Below are 13,403 nucleotides of genomic sequence, written 5' to 3'. Positions count from 1 at the left end.
CTCCAACCTATTTCCTGCATTATTCCTGTAACTACTGCAGCTGCTTTTTGGTTTGAGGCGCTGGAAGACTTGCTCCAGACGGAGACCTCATATGAGGAAATTATGGATAGAATTAAGGCTCTAAAGCTTGCTAATTCTTTTATCACTGACGCCGCTTTCCAAACAGCTAAGTTAGCTGCAAAAAATTCAGGTTTCGCCATTTTGGCGCAGGGCGCTATGGCTAAAGTCCTGGTCGGCCGATGTGTCGTCTAAATTCAAGCTTTTGAACATTCCTTTCAAAGGAAAGACCCTCTTCGGGCCTGAATTGAAAGAGATTATTTCAGATATCACCGGGGGAAAAGGCCATGCTCTCCCTCAGGACAAAGCCTTTAAAACAAAGAACAAAGCTAATTTTCGTTCCTTTCGCAATTTCAGGAATGGCCCCGCTTCATCCTCTCCGGCTGCAAAGCAAGAGGGTAACGCTTCACAGCCCAAGGCAAACTGGAAACCTTACCAGGGCTGGAATAAGGTTAAACAGGCCAAAAAGCCTGCAGCTGCCACCAAGACAGCATGAAGGGGTAGCGCCCGATCCGTGACCGGATCTAGTAGGGGGCAGACTCTCTCTTCGCTCAGGCCTGGGCAAGAGATGTACACGATCCTTGGGCATTAGAGATTGTAGCCCAGGGATACCTTCTAGAATTCAAGGACTCTCCTCTAAGGGGAAGGTTCCACATTTCTCGTCTGTCTACAGATCAGACAAAGAAAGAGGCGTTTTTACACTGTGTAGAAGATCTACATACAATGGTAGTGATCCACCCAGTTCCAATTGCAGAACAAGGACTGGGGTTTTCTCAAACCTGTTTGTGGTTCCCAAAAAAGAAGGAACTTTCAGACCAATCCTGGATCTCAAAATTCTAAACAAATTCCTCAGAGTCCCATCATTCAAGATGGAGACCATTCGGACAATCTTACCAATGATCCAGGAGGGTCAATATATGACTACCGTGGATCTAAAGGATGCGTATCTGCATATTCCAATCCACAAATATCATCACCAGTTTCTCAGGTTCGCCTTTCTGGACAAGCATTATAAGTTTGTGGCTCTTCCTTTCGGGTTGGCCACTGCTCCCCGAATTTTCACAAAGGTGCTAGGGTCCCTCCTGGCGGTTCTAAGACCGCGGGGCATAGCAGTGGCGCCTTACCTAGACGACATCTTAATTCAGGCGTCGACTTTCCAAAGAACCAAGTCTCACACGGAGATCGTATTGGCCTTTCTGAGGTCTCACGGGTGGACGGTGAATGTCAAAAAGAGTTCTCTCTCCCCCCTCACAAGAGTTCCATTCCTAGGAACACTGATAGACTCGGTAGAAATGAAAATATTTCTGACGGAGGTCAGAATGTTAAAACTGTTAACTACTTGCCGAGCTCTTCATTCCATTCCTCGGCCATCTGTAGCTCAGTGCATGGAGACAATCGGACTAATGGTAGCGGCAATGGACATAGTCCCTTTTGCTCGGATACACCTCAGACCACTGCAACTATGCATGCTCAAACAGTGGAATGGGGATTATGCAGATTTGTCTCCTCAAATTCAGTTGGACCAGGAGACCAGAGATTCTCTTCTCTGGTGGTTGTCTCAGGATCACCTGTCTCAGGGAATATGTTTCCGCAGGCCAGAGTGGATCATTGTAACGACAGACGCCAGTCTGTTAGGCTGGGGTGCGGTCTGGGACTCCTTGACAGCTCAGGGCTTATGGTCTCGGGAAGAAACTCTTCTCCCGATAAACATTCTGGAACTGAGGGCGATATTCAACGCTCTTCAGGCATGGCCTCAACTAGCTGCGGCCAAATTCATCAGATTTAAGTCGGACAACATCACGACTGTATCTTACGTCAATCATCAGGGGCGAATAAAGAGTTCCCTAGCGATGACGGAAGTAACCAAAATAATCAGGTGGGCGGAGGATCACTCCTGCCATCTCTCAGCAATTCACATCCCAGGAGTAGACAACTGGGAGGCGGATTTTCTAAGTCGTCAGACTTTTCACCCGGGGGAGTGGGAACTCCACCCGGAGGTATTTGCCCAGCTGACTCAGCTTTGGGGCACTCCAGAGTTGGATCTGATGGCGTCCCGTCAGAACACCAAACTTCCTCTCTACGGGTCCAGGTCCCGGGATTCCAAGGCGGTATTGATAGATGCTCTAGCAGCGCCTTGGTCCTTCAATCTGGCTTATGTTTTTCCACCGTTTCCTCTCCTCCCGCGTCTGGTTGCCAGAATCAAGCAGGAGAAGGCTTTGGTGATTCTGATAGAGCCTGCGTGGGCACACAGGACTTGGTATGCAGACCTAGTGGACATGTCATCTATCCCACCATGGACATTGCCAATGAGGCAGGATCTTCTGATACAGAGTCCGTTCAAGCATCCAAATTTAGTTTCTCTACGTCTGACTGCTTGGAGATTGAACGCTTAATTCTATCAAAGCGTGGGTTCTCTGAGTCAGTTATAGATACTCTGATTCAGGCTAGAAAGCCTGTCACCAGGAAAATCTACCATAAGATATGGCGGAAATATCTTTGTTGGTGTGAATCCAAGGGTTACTCATGGAGTAAGATTAGGATTCCCAGGATATTGTCCTTTCTCCAAGAAGGATTGGAGAAAGGATTGTCAGCTAGTTCCTTAAAAGGGCAAATATCTGCTTTCTCTATCCTATTACACAAGTGTCTGGCAGAGGTACCAGACGTTCAAGCGTTTGCTCAGGCTTTAGTCAGAATCAAGCCTGTCTATAAACCCGTGGCTCCGCCATGGAGTTTGAATCTTTCAGTTCTTCAAGGGGTTCCGTTTGAACCTTTACATTCCATAGACATTAAGTTGTTATCTTGGAAAGTTTTGTTTTTGATAGCTATCTCTTCTGCTCGAAGAGTTTCAGAATTATCTGCCTTACAGTGTGATTCACCTTACCTGGTGTTCCACGCAGATAAGGTAGTTTTGCTTACCAAACCTGGTTTTCTTCCTAAAGTTGTTTCTAACAAGAATATTAACCAGGAAATAGTTGTTCCTTCTCTGTGTCCTAATTCATCTTCGAAGAAGGAACGTCTGCTACACAATCTTGATGTAGTTCGTGCTTTAAAGTTCTATTTACAAGCAACTAAGGATTTCAGACAAACATCTTCCTTGTTTGTTATCTATTCTGGTAAGAGGAGAGGTCAGAAAGCGACTGCTACCTCTCTTTCCTTTTGGCTGAAAAGCATCATCCGTTTGGCCTATGAGACTGCTGGCCAGCAGCCTCCTGAAAGAATTACTGCTCATTCTACCAGAGCAGTGGCTTCCACATGGGCTTTCAAAAATGAGGCTTCTGTTGAACAGATTTGTAAGACAGCGACTTGGTCTGCATACTTTTGCCAAATTTTACAAATTCAATACTTTTTGCTTCTTCGGAGGCTATTTTTGGGAGAAAGGTTTTGCAAGCAGTGGTGCCTTCCGTTTAAGGTACCTGTCTTGTTCCCTCCCTTCATCCGTGTCCTAAAGCTTTGGTATTGGTATCCCACAAGTAAAGGATGAATCCGTGGACTGGATACACCTTACAAGAGAAAACAGAATTTATGCTTACCTGATAAATTACTTTCTCTTGCGGTGTATCCAGTCCACGGCCCGCCCTTGCATTTAAGTCAGGTAAAAAATTTTTTGTTTAAACTACAGTCACCACTGCACCCTATGGTTTCTCCTTTTTCTTCCTAACCTTTGTTCGAATGACTGGGGTGTGGAGCTAGAGGGGGAGCTATATGGACAGCTCTGCTGTGTGCTCTCTTTGCTACTTCCTGTAGGGAATGAGAATATTCCACAAGTAAATGATGAATCCGTGGACTGGATACACCGCAAGAGAAAGTAATTTATCAGGTAAGCATAAATTCTGTTTCTCTGAAGCTGACTGCTTGGAGATTGAACGTCTAGTCTTGGCTAGGCGTGGGCTTTTGGAGAAAGTCATTGATACTATGCTTTAGGCTCGTAAGCCAGTTACTCGTAAGATTTATAGGTATAGCGTAATTACCTGTATTGGTGTGAATCAAAGAATTTCTCTTGGAGTCGAGTGTGGGTTCCTTGCATTCTTTCCTTTCTTCAGGAGGGCCTGAAGAAGGGTTTGCCAGTCAGATCTCTGAAGGGTCAGATTTTTGCACAGATGTCTGGCAGATCTGCCCCAGATGTTCAATCTTTTGTTCAGACCTTGGTCAGAATTAGGCCTGTGTTTAAACCTGTTGCTCCTCCCTGGAGCCTTAACCTTGTTCTTAAAGTTTTGCAGCAGGCTTCGGTTGAGCCTATGCATTTGGTTGATATTAAGTTGTTATCGTGGAAAGTTTTATTTCTACTTGCTATTTCATCTGATCACAGAGTTTCCGATCTTTCGGCTCTGCAGTGTAATTCCCCTTACCTTTATTTTTCATGCGGATGAGGCGGTCCTTTGTACTAAATTGGGAGTTCTTCCCAAGGTTGTATCGGATTGCAACGTCAATCAAAAAATTGTTGTTCCTTCTTTTGGTCCGAATCCTCCTCAGAAGAAGAAACGTCTGTTACACAACCTGGATGTTGTGCATGCTCTAAAATTTTATCTACAAGCAACTACAGATTTTCGGCAGTTTTCTGTCCTGTTCGTTGTTTTCGCTTGAAAGAGTAAGGGTCAGCAGGCTACTTCTACTACTCTTTCTCTCTGGTTGAGAAGTGTTATCAGATAAGCATCGGAGACTGCTGGACATCAGCCTCCTGAGAGATTCCACTAGGGCTGTCTCTTCTTCTTGGGCTTTCAAAAATGAAGCATCTGTGTAGCAAAAAGACGACCACTTGGTCCTCATTGCATAGTTTTTCCAAATTCTCCAAATTTGATACTTTTGCCTCGGCAGAGGCTTCTTTGGGAGAAAAGTTCTTCAAGCGGTGGTGCCTTCTGTTTAGGTCCGCCTGTCTTTTTCTCCCTCCCTTTCATTCTGTGTCCTCTAGCTTGGATATTGGTTCCCACTAGTAATTGGAATGAATTTGTGGACTCTCTATGCCATAGGGAAGAAAACAAAATTAATGCTTACGTGATGATAAATTTCTTTCTTTCCAGGCATGGAGAGTCCACGACCCGCCTTTATTTTAAGATGGTATTGTTTTTGGTATAAACCTCAGGCACCTCTATACCCATGTGTTATCTTCTTTTTCCATTTTCCTTTGGCTTAATGACTGGGGATTATGGGTAAGGGAAGTGACACTTAACAGCTCTGCTGGGGTGATTTTTGCCTCCTCCTGCTGGCCGCGAGTGAATATCCCACTAGTAATTGAAATGAATTTGTGGACTCTCCATGCCTGGAAAGAAAGAAATGTATTGGGTTACATTTTGTTTTCTTTCAGGTATGACCTTCTGCTTCCGTCAGAGCTCCTATTTTTAAACTGATTATTTTATCAACCACTGTGTTTGTGTCCCAATTAGCTTTTCATACCTTATTGTGAATGCCATAGGAAACAGCAGGGAGAGAAATAAATCTAATACTATAGTATTATAGCAAACTAGTATAAAGAATCCACACCACTAACGTCTCTATTTGTAGAAGTATTAATGAATGTTTTGCTTTCAGTGTTTTCCTGAACAATCTTAATAAGAAATAGGCAGTGAAAACAGGCAATACAGAAAAGTTCCTCAGAAGTAGATTGTCATAACAGAGCGAGAAATTATGCAGATGTTTTGGCTCAACATTGAATCTATCATTACCCTGCATAGCAATATTAGCGACAACTACTCATCGCAAAAACACAAGCCATTTCATATTCACCACCTTTTCATCAGTATGCTAGCACCCAAGCCATATTTCCGGTGTAATGTTTGTCTGCCAGGCATATCTGAAGAGCGGCATGCATCACTAATGCCTTCAGTGCTATAATCTGATTGCTGGTCTACTCACTTCAGCCTATATCAGTCAAAGAAAACAAAACAACTTTTTGCAAAAATGGGTTACTCAAAAGAGCAGGCCATGTCAGGTATGTTCTTGTCTCATGAACTCAACTGCTTGATGCCTTAATAATTGAGGCTTTGTTTACGGTAAAAAAGAAAGGCAAAATATTGCTTCCGTCACAAAGTAGGAACTCGTGAATTGCTAGGCTTATTTATATAAAGATTGTAATGGGACCTAGTGGATTGCACCCTAAGGTAAGGGTCAGAGCCATCCCCCTCTGCCATTCTCCCTTCTCCAAAAGATGCCAGAGAGCTACATGGACCACAAAGAGCCCTATTTGCTGTGATTAAAGGGACATGAAGCCCAAACATGCTTTCTCTTGTAAGGTGTATCCAGTCCACGGGTTCATCCATTACTTGTGGGATATTCTCCTTCCCAACAGGCATTTGCAAGAGGACACCCACAGCAGAGCTGTCTATATAGCTCCTCCCCTAACCCCCACCTCCAGTCATTCTCTTGCAACTCTCGACAAGATAGGAAGTCTCAAGAGATATGTGGTGACTTAGTGTAGTTTTACCTTAAATCAAGAGTTTATTTTTAAACGGTACCGGCGTTGTACTGTTTTACTCTCAGGCAGAAATTAGAAGAAGAATTCTGCCTGGAGGTTGATGATCTTAGCGGTTTGTAACTAAGGTCCATTGCTGTTCTCACACATAACTGAAGAGTATGGGAAAACTTCAGTTGGGGGAACGGTCTGCAGATTACCTGCTTTGAGGTATGTTCAGTATTTTTATTTCTAGAGAGATGAATAAGTTCTAGAAAATGCTGACAGAGCCTTGTGTATTTGAGGTAAGCTAGATGCAGTGATTTAACAACGACTGGGATCATGCTTACAAAACAGGGTAATACTCATGTTAATACTCATATTACTTAGTGACAAAACATTTACATGTTTTCATAAATAGAAAAAAAAATTCTCTGAGGGAGATAAGTCTTTATTTGGGGCCTAGTTTCCACATGGCTAGTCAGATACTCCTAAGAGTACTTTCTTAAGGCCCCTCTGACATCCAGTACATGGTGGGAGGGGCCTATTTTCGCGCTCTAGATGCGCAGTTTCCTGCAGACTGAGACATCCAGCTTCCCTAGAGGAGTCCTCTGGCATCTGAGGACCATCATAAAGGGTTTATTTCTTCACTAAATCGTATTTGAGGGCAGGTAGGGGCCTCAGCAGAGCTGTGGCAAGGTGCTCAACTGTCTTTTACCGGTGGGTGATGTTTTTTAAATCCAGTTTGGGGAGCTAAGGGGTTAATCATCCATTTGCAAGTGGGTGCAATGTTGCTTTAGTCCCTTACACATACTGTAAACATTTCGAAGACTTTACTGTATTTTTACACTGTTTTGCAGTTTAAGTGCTAGTTTTTTTCTCTTAAAGGCACAGTAACGTTTTTGTTTAATTGCGGTTTCACCTTTATTAAAGTGTTTTCCAAGCTTGCTTGTCTCATTACTAGTCTGTTAAACATGTCTGACATAGAGGAAACTCCTTGTTCAATATGTTTGGAAGCCATTGTGGAACCCCCTCTTAGAATGTGTACCAAATGTACTAAAATTTCTATAAACTATAAAGACCATATTATGGCGCTTAAAGATTTATCTTCAGAGGATTCTCTGACTGAAAAAAGGGAGATTATGCCATCTATCTCTCCCCATGTGTCAGAACCTATAACTCCCGCTCAAGTGACGCCAAGTACATTTAGCGCGTCTAATTCTTTTACCTTACAGGACATGGCGGCAGTTATGAATGCTACCCTCTCAGAGGTATTGTCCAAGCTGCCAGGGTTACAAGGAAAGCGAGACAGCTGTGGGGCTAGAACAAATACAGAGCTTTCTGACGCTTTAATACCTGTGTCCGATATACCCTCACAATACTCAGAAGCCGAGGCAGGAGAGCTTCTATCTGTGGGTGACATTTCAGATTCAGGGAAGGCATTGCTTCAGTCTGATTCTGAAATGACAGCGTTTAAATTTAAGCTTGATCACCTCCGCTTATTGCTTAGGGAGGTTTTAGCGACTCTGGATGACTGTGAACCCATTGTAGTAATTTTGTAAGATGGACAAATACTTTGCAGTGCCTGTTTACACTGATGTTTTTCCAGTCCCTAAGAGATTTTCGGAAATTATTACTAAGGAATGGGATAGACCAGGTGTGCCGTTTTCTCCCCCTCCTGCTGTTTCCCATAGATGCCGCCATACGGGACTCGTGGCAGACGGTCCCTAAGGTGGAGGGAGCAGTTTCTACCCTAGCTAAGCGTACAACTATGCCTGTCCAGGACAGTTGTGCTTTCCTAGATCCTATGGATAAAAAATTGGAGGGTCTCCTTAAGAAAAATTTTATGCATCAAGGTTTTATTCTCCAGCCTCTTGCATGCATTGCCCCAGTTACTGCTGCAGCAGCTTTCTGGTTCAAGTCTCTTGAGGAGGCTCTACAGGTGGAGACCCCGTTAGATGATATTTTAGACAGGATTAAAGCTCTTAAGTTATCTAATTCCTTTATCTCTGACGCCGTTTTTCATTTAGCCAAGCTAACTGCTAAGAATTCAGGTTTTGCCATTCTGGCGCGTAGGGCACTATGGCTTAAGTCCTGGTCAGCAGACGTTACTTCAAAGTCTAAGCTTCTTAACATCCCCTTCAAGGGACAGACCCTTTTCGGGCCTGGTCTGAAGGAGATCATTTCTGATATTACCGGAGGAAAAGGTCACGCCCTTCCTCAGGATAGGTCCAATAAGTTAAGGACCAAAAAGAATAATTTTCGTTCCTTTCGAAACTTCAAGAGTGGCGAAGCTTCAGCTTCCTCTAATGCAAAACAAGAGGGAAATTTCGCCCAGTCCAAACCAGTCTGGAGACCTAACCAGGCTTGGAACAAGGGGAAGCAGGCCAAAAAACCTGCTGCTGCCTCTAAGACAGCATGAAGGAGTAGCCCCCGATCTGGGACCGGATCTAGTAGGGGGCAGACTTTCTCTCTTCGCTCAGGCTTGGGCAAGAGACGTCCAGGATCCCTGGGCACTAGAGATTGTTTCCCAGGGATATCTTCTGGAATTCAAAGGTTAATCTCCAAAGGGGAGATTTCACCTCTCACAACTATCTGCAAACCAGATAAAGAGAGAGGCATTCTTACGTTGCGTTGAAGACCTTCTGGTTATGGGAGTGATCCACCCAGTTCCAAGGGAGGAACAGGGGCAGGGTTTCTATTCAAACCTGTTTATAATTCCCCAAAAAGAGGGAACGTTCAGACCAATCTTGGATCTCAAGATCCTAAACAAATTTCTCAGGGTCCCATCTTTCAAGATGGAGACAATCCGAACCATCCTCCCTATGATCCAGGAGGGTCAATATATGACTACCATGGACTTAAAGGATGCTTATCTCCACATTCCGATTCACAGAGATCATTATCAGTTCCTCAGGTTCGCCTTCCTAGACAGGCATTACCAGTTTGTGGCTCTTCCCTTCGGGTTAGCCACGGCGCCAAGAATCTTTACGAAGGTTCTTGGATCTCTACTGGCGGTTCTAAGGCCGCGGGGCATAGCGGTGGCTCCTTACCTAGACGACATCCTGATCCAGGCGTCGACTTTTCAAATCGCCAACTCCCATACGGACATTGTTCTGGCCTTTCTGAGGTCTCACGGGTGGAAGGTGAACAGAGAAAAGAGTTCACTCTCCCCTCTCACAAGAGTTTCCTTCCTAGGAACTCTGATAGATTCAGTAGAAATTAAAAATTTTCTGACAGAGGTCAGGATATCAAAGCTTCTAACTTCTTGTCGTGCTCTTCATTGCTCTTCTCGGCCGTCATTGGCTCAATGTATGGAAATGATCGGCCTGATGGTAGCGGCAATGGACATAGTTCCGTTTGCCCTCCTACATCTCAGACCACTGCAACTTTGCATGCTCAATCAGTGGGATGGGGACTACACAGATTTGTCTCCTCTGTTAAATCTGGATCAAGAGACCAGGGATTCTCTTCTCTGGTGGTTATCTCGGGTACATCTGTCCAGGGGAATGAGTTTCCGCAGGCCAGAGTGGAATATAGTGACGACAGATGCCAGCCTTCTGGGCTGGGGCGCAGTCTGGAATTCCCTGAAGGCTCAGGGTTTGTGGATTCAGGAGGAGGCCCTCCTTCCGATAAACATTCTGGAGCTAAGAGCGATATTCAATGCTCTTCAGGCTTGGCCTCAACTGGCTGCGGTCAGATTCATCCGATTTCAGTCGGACAATATCACCACTGTAGCCTATTTAACCCATCAGGGGGGGAACAAGAAGTCCCCTGGCAATGATGGAGGTTTCCATGATAATTCTTTGGGCAGAGGTTCATTCTTGCCATCTCTCAGCTATCCATATCCCAGGAGTAGAGAACTGGGAGGCGGACTTTCTAAGTCGGCAGACTTTTCATCCGGGGGAGTGGGAGCTCCATCCGGAGGTATTTGCCCAGCTGATTCAACTATGGGGCAAACCAGAACTGGATCTGATGGCGTATCGTCTGAACGCCAAGCTTCCTCGTTACGGGTCCAGGTCAAGGGATCCCCAGGCAACGATAGATGCTCTAGCAGTGCCCTGGTCCTTCAGCCTGGCTTATGTGTTTCCACCATTTCCTCTCCTCCCTCGTCTGATTGCCAAGATCAAGCAGGAGAGGGCTTCGGTGATTTTGATAGCACCTGCGTGGCTACGCAGGACTTGGTATGCAGATCTGGTGGACATGTAATCCTTTCCACCATGGACTCTGCCGCTGTGGCAGGACCTTCTACTTCAAGGTCCATTCAAACATCCAAATCTAATTTCTCTGCGTCTGACTGCTTGGAGATGGAACGCTTGATTTTATCAAAATGTGGTTTCTCCGAGTCGGTCATTGATACCTTGATTCAGGCTCGAAAGCCTTTCACCAGGAAAATCTATCATAAGATATGGTGTAAATATCTTCATTGGTGTGATTCCAAGGGTTACTCGTGGAGTATGGTCAGGATTCCTAGAATATTATTCTTTCTCCAAGATGGATTGGAAAAGGGATTATCGGCTAGTTCCTTAAAGGGACAGATTTCTGCTCTGTCTATTCTTTTGCATAAGCGTCTGGCTGATGTTCCAGACGTTCAGGCGTTTTGTCAGGCTTTGGTTAGAATTGGGCCTGTGTTTAAACCTTTTGCTCCGCCACGGAGTTTAAATTTAGTTCTTAAAGTTCTTCAAAAGTTTCCGTTTGAACCTTTGCATTCCATAGATATCAAGCTTTTATCTTGGAAATTTCTGTTCCTAGTAGCTATCTCTTCGGCTCGAAGAGTTTCAGAGTTATCTGCCTTACAGTGTGATTCCCCTTATCTGATCTTCCATGCAGATAAGGTAGTTTTGCGTACCAAACCTGGGTTTCTTCCTAAGGTGGTATCTAATAAGAATATCAATCAGGAAATTGTTGTTCCGTCTCTGAGTCCTAATCCTTCTTCAAAGAAGGAACGTCTGTTACACAATCTTGACGTGGTTCGTGCTTTAAAGTTTTATTTGCAAGCTACTAAGGATTTTCGTCAAACATCTGCATTGTTTGTTGTCTATTCTGGAAAGAGGAGAGGCCAAAAGGCTTCGGCAACTTCTTTCTTTTTGGCTGAGAAGCAGCCTCCTGAAAGAATTACAGCTCATTTCACTAGAGCGGTAGCTTCCACATGGGCTTTTAAACATGAGGACTCTGTTGAACAGATTTGTAAGGCGGCGACTTGGTCTTTGCTTCATACTTTTTTTAAACTCTACAAATTTGATACTTTTGCTTCCTCAGAGGCTATTTTTGGGAGAAAGGTCTTACAGGCAGTGGTGCCTTTCGTTTAAGTTCCTGCCTTGTCCCTCCCTTCATCTGTGTCCTAAAGCTTTGGTATTGGTATCCCACAAGTAATGGATGAACCCGTGGACTGGATACACCTTACAAGAGAAAACAAAATTTATGCTTACTTGATAAATTTTTTTCTCTTGTGGTGTATCCAGTCCATGGCCCGCCCTGTCACTTTAAGGCAGGTGTTTTTATTTTTAAAACTACAGTCACCACTGCACCCTATAGTTTCTCCTTTTTCTTACTTGTCTTCGGTCGAATGACTGGAGGTGGGGGTTAGGGGAGGAGCTATATAGACAGCTCTGCTGTGGGTGTCCTCTTGCAACTTCCTGTTGGGAAGGAGAATATCCCACAAGTAATGGATGAACCCGTGGACTGGATACACCACAAGAGAGAAATTTATCAGGTAAGCATAATTTTTTCTAATCAACTTTCTAATTAACTTATACTAATTTACATTGTTCTCTAGGTATCCTTTGTTGAATAGAATATCTAGGTAGGCTCAGGAGCAGCAACACACTACTGGGAGCTAGCTGCTGATTGGTGGCTGCACATATATGCCTCTTGTCATTGATTAACCCAGTATGTTCAGCTAGCTTCCTTTAGTGCAATGCTGCTTCTTCAACAAAGACTACCAAAGGAACGAAACATCTTTGCTAATTGAAGTAAATTGGAAAGTTTTTAAAAATAGTATTCTCTATCTGAAACATGAAAGAAAAATTATGAGTTTTTCACATCCCTTTATGCTCTGTAGTGAAGAAACTGTTTCCCACCCATACAAACACCACACAAGTGCAGAGTAACACACATTAATGGTCAAGACACAGGGTTTTTATACAGAACAAGGTATAAAATTTAAATATGCGAAAGCCAATCACATACCCCTGCTCTCCCCCTTTGTGTCCAGATCCCGCCAGGAGGTAAGGTTTCCTGAGCACAACATTTAGCCCCGTCCCTTTTTATGTCTGGTAACTTTAATGGCAAAGCACCCGGCTTCTAGAGGGAGCGCCCCCAAGTGTTTAGTATAATTCTAAAGCTGTCCTTAAGTCTTGGAAGGAGCGACATACTTTTTGTGTCTACCAGGTGCTTACAAGGTAGTGTACATAGAAAGGTAGGGGGTACTGTGGGTTTACTTAAGTACTTTGTAGAAAGAAAAGCAATAAGGAAATTGTGTCTAGAAATGATCTATTTAACCCCTGAGTGGCTGAACTGTAAAAGAGGAAATCAGGTTTGTAAAACAAAGATATTACCCTTTACTGCAGTACTTTTATTGTTTTGGTATCTGAATAATTTGACTAAGAGTTGTTTTCATCTACATGACCAGTTAACAAGCTAAACAGGGGAAAACGTGAGTGCTTATACATTTTTTTCCCCTTTCTTTCAGGTCTAAAGTAACATTTCAAATTGAAGCTGTAAACAGCCTAGGAAGGCAAGTTTAACAATGGCTCTATCTCTCTCTCTTTTTCGGTTTTAAATACAATAGTATGATTCGAATAAAATGTTTCATTTTTAATTTTTTTTAGACTTGTGCCCTTGGATGATGAGGAGAGCTTTCATTTAGTTAAAACTGTAAGTAGGTTATTAGTTTTATATATATAAAGTAATTGTGTATGTGGGCATTTCTTATTTCCCCTACAATATTCATTAAATTAATGTT

General features: G+C 43.7%; 1 protein-coding gene across 1 annotated transcript in view; it reads left to right on the top strand.

Moving 5' to 3' along the window:
• Positions 1-13,403, top strand: part of DNAAF9 (dynein axonemal assembly factor 9) — a 643,469-nt gene that overhangs the window by 234,452 nt on the left and 395,614 nt on the right. The window contains exons 15-16 of the mRNA XM_053704320.1: positions 13,131-13,175; positions 13,270-13,315. Coding sequence (XP_053560295.1) covers positions 13,131-13,175; positions 13,270-13,315 — 91 coding nt within the window. The remainder of the gene's footprint in view (positions 1-13,130; positions 13,176-13,269; positions 13,316-13,403) is intronic.

Source organism: Bombina bombina, chromosome 2, assembly GCF_027579735.1.
Source record: "Bombina bombina isolate aBomBom1 chromosome 2, aBomBom1.pri, whole genome shotgun sequence".
In the NCBI taxonomy this organism is placed as follows: Eukaryota; Metazoa; Chordata; class Amphibia; order Anura; family Bombinatoridae; genus Bombina; species Bombina bombina.
The sequence above is the reverse complement of the archived record's forward strand: the minus strand, read 5'-3'. Positions and strand labels throughout refer to the sequence as shown.